Source organism: Hyperoodon ampullatus, assembly GCF_949752795.1.
Source record: "Hyperoodon ampullatus genome assembly, chromosome: 3".
NCBI classification, from domain to species: Eukaryota; Metazoa; Chordata; class Mammalia; order Artiodactyla; family Ziphiidae; genus Hyperoodon; species Hyperoodon ampullatus.
This window is the reverse complement of record NC_136916.1, coordinates 12,453,352-12,456,933: the sequence shown is the minus strand read 5'-3', so window position 1 is coordinate 12,456,933 and position 3,582 is coordinate 12,453,352. Positions and strand designations below refer to the sequence as shown.

At 60.5% G+C, this 3,582-nt stretch overlaps 1 protein-coding gene across 1 annotated transcript; it reads left to right on the top strand.

The window, feature by feature from the left end:
• Nucleotides 1-1,539: 1,539 nt before the first annotated feature.
• Nucleotides 1,540-3,000, top strand: OTUD1 (OTU deubiquitinase 1; the record flags this gene model as incomplete). The annotated part of the gene is made up of 1 exon (XM_079701187.1): nucleotides 1,540-3,000. One exon carries the CDS (start codon nucleotides 1,540-1,542, stop codon nucleotides 2,998-3,000), a length of 1,461 nt encoding a protein of 486 aa, XP_079557313.1.
• Nucleotides 3,001-3,582: the final 582 nt, after the last annotated feature.

Genomic DNA, 3,582 nt, shown 5'->3' with positions numbered 1-3,582 from the left:
TGCAGTCACACCCACCACAGCAAATTAAAAGCCCTGGCTGAGGTCAGGAGACCGGGATCGTAATTCTGGCATCTCCAGTGTCTTGGGAACTCCTCTTCCATTAATTCATTCATTCAGTAGATATTAGTTCCAACTACGTGCCAGGCTCTGTGCTAGGGTTCGTAACTCTAACAAACCTTTTGTTTCCAAGACTAAGTCTTCCATTCATGGAATTTACGTTTCAGCGGAAGGGTCGGGGGAGGCGTATGCCACAACTATTCGGGGCTATTTCCTCATCAGTAAAACGGTGGGACAGCTCCCTAGGTTCCCTTTGAACGTTTAGGGCCTGTTAGTTTAGCATGTGATCAAAGCTCAGAATACAGCAAGAGCTGCCTACTACTATACAGTCAGTACACGGTTGGTCATGTGCGTATTACGGCTTTCCTTTACAAACAGGGACAACTAACACAATTGGGTAGAACTATGTTCAAAATTCTATTCAATTTCAACACATTCGCGATGCATCACGACCCTCTCTACTTTGCCTCTGACCCATGGTTAGCAGCTGCCCCTAATTTCGAAAGGCTCGGTTAGGCATTTGGTATTTCGCCCGTCTTGTATTTGCTCGTCGTCACGGGTTAGGGCTGCAGAAAAGTTGGTTTCGGTTTAGCAGGGCAGCAAGGTGCTGGGGAGAAAGGGAGGCATCACGCTACGTTAACATTACAACCCAAGGGACTGAATGAAAAAGACGGCAGTGGTGCTATGACCAGGCAGAGGCCGTGCAGGTTTCAGGGTAGTTCTCCGTTCTCCATACCGAACCCGGAAGCTTCTTCCGAAACGCGCACTTTCAGCATTCTAGCCCGCCCCAAGAAGTGCCCATCCCGCCACGACCGCTGCAGCAGCCCAGAAAAGCGCGGCGTCTAAAACTGCGGCTGAGACGGTGCAGCGGCAAGGAGCCCCTTGACCGTACAGAGAGCTCCGAGCCTCCTCGCTCTCCCACCCGCGCGCCCGCGCCGCGGGCCACGCCCATGACGTCGCCGAACGGGGCGGAGCGAGCCGGAGGGGCAGGACGAACCCGGGCGGTTGAATGGGGCGACGCGACGAGCCGCGCATTCCAGCGGGGGCACGTGACGCGGCCGCGCGGCCTGAGGTAAACAACCGTGGCCCCGCCTCCTGGCCCCTTAGCGAGCCGCGCGCTGCTCTTCGCGGGTGGGACGCGCTCCAGCAGGGCGGGCGGCTTCCTCCGAGAGTCCCAAGCGGCCGCCGCGGGCCGGAGCAACGGCAGCGGGCGCACACGTCCCGGGTCTGCGGGCCGAGCGCGCCGGCAGGGGTCGAGCGCGCGTCCCCTCCCCGCCCCCACCGCGTGCTGTGGCGCAGCAGGAATTTGGCGGGGCCTCGCGCGCTATATGCGGCTCCTGACGCGCCGCCGGCCCTTTGGTCATTGCTATTCTAGGGGCACTGGGTCACCGCGCTCGGCCGGCCCCCTCTCCCGGGCCGGGAGGGTGTGTCCCCTCACCGGGGCTCGGCGCGCCTATAAGGGGCCGAGCGGCCGGCAGGGACATGCAGCTCTACAGCAGCGTCTGCACCCACTACCCAGCCGGGGGCCCTGGTCCCACGGCCGCAGCCCCCGCTCCCCCCCCCGCCGCCGCCGCCGCCGCCGCCGCCGCCCCGTTCAAGGTCTCGCTGCAGCCCCCGGGACCAGCCGGCGGAGCGCCGGAGCCCGATACCGGTGAGTGCCAGCCGGCCGCGGCCGCCGAGCCCCGCGAAGCCGCCGCCGCCCCCGCCGCCAAGATGCCCGCCTTCTCCTCCTGCTTCGAGGTGGTGTCTGGGGCCGCCGCCCCCGCTTCGGCCGCCGCCGCCGGGCCGCCCGGCGGGTCCTGCAAGCCGCCGCTGCCGCCGCACTACACATCCACGGCGCAGATCACCGTGCGGGCCCTGGGCGCCGACCGGCTCCTGCTGCGCGGCCCGGAGCCCGGCGCCGCGGCGTCCTCCGCCCCGCGCGGCCGCTGCCTCCTGCTGGCCCCGCCATCCGGCGCCCCGGTCCCGCCGCGGCGGGGCTCCTCGGCCTGGCTCCTGGAGGAGCTGCTGAGGCCCGACGGCTCCGAGCCCGCCGGCCTGGACGCGGCCCGCGAGGGGCCCGACAGAAACTTCCGACTGAGCGAGCACCGCCAGGCCCTGGCCGCCGCCAAGCACCGCGGCCCCGCGCCGCCCCCGGGGAGCCCGGAATCCGGCCCCGGCCCGTGGGCCGAGGAGCGCCCGGCGGAGAGGAGCCTCCGGGGCTGGGACAGGGCTGGCGACCGCGGCGACCCTCCTCCCAGCGCCGACGAGCCGCGGCGGCCCGACCCGGAGGCCGAGGCGCCTCCGGCGCGGAGCGGCGAGGCGGTCCCGGGCGGCGCGGCCGAGGCGGCGATCGTCTCCAGGTCGGATCCCAAGGACGAGAAGCTGGCCCTGTACCTGGCCGAGGTGGAGAGGCAGGACAAGTACCTGCGGCAGAGGAACAAGTACCGATTTCACATCATTCCCGACGGCAACTGCCTCTACCGAGCGGTCAGCAAGGCGGTGTACGGGGACCAGAGCCTGCACCGGGAGCTGCGGGAGCAGACGGTGCACTACATCGCTGACCACCTCGACCACTTTAGCCCCCTGATTGAGGGCGACGTGGGGGAGTTTATCATCGCCGCTGCTCAGGACGGGGCGTGGGCCGGGTACCCTGAACTTCTGGCCATGGGGCAGATGCTGAACGTGAATATACATCTAACTACTGGCGGGAGGCTGGAGAGCCCCACGGTGTCTACCATGATTCACTACTTGGGCCCAGAGGATTCCCTAAGGCCTAGCATTTGGCTCAGCTGGCTCAGTAACGGACATTATGACGCGGTGTTCGATCACTCCTACCCGAATCCGGAGTATGACACTTGGTGCAGGCAGACTCAAGTGCAAAGAAAACGCGACGAAGAACTCGCCAAGTCCATGGCCATATCCCTATCCAAAATGTATATTGAACAAAACGCATGCTCTTGAAGTGTCTCAACCCCTCCACCCCGGGAAAATTGCAGACCTAATTTGTGTTTGCAGAATCACGTGAACTCTAATCAGGGTAATAGCACTTTTAAACTTTCAAGTAGATTTACTGTAGGTGTAATGCCTTAATCCTTTTTTTGAATGTTTTCTCAGAGCTGAAGGTTGCTGGGCACCTAAGTGATGTTTCATGGTAGCTTTGGGTGATCCTATTATTTATCATTTGCTGTATAAAGTTGGCACTGCTTAATTTGCAAGCTGATTTCTCAGTGTAAATTTTGTTCATTCCTGGTAATCTATTTTCTATAAAAATGTATTTTTGCACAACATTTTTAACAATTGGTGTATCTTCATCTATGACGTGTTCCATTTTGACACACAGCTTTCCGGCATAAATCCAGAGAAGTGCTTTATATGAAGTTTATTATTTTGAACAGAGTTTGTGATTTAGTATTTTTTGTTGTTGAATTTGAATTTTACAGTTCGTAGGTAATTATTTAAAATGGATATTGAAGCATTCATATTACCAGGTGATTGGCCCATTCCGTTTTGATGAAACAGACTTGTTGTTTGGAAAATCATTAT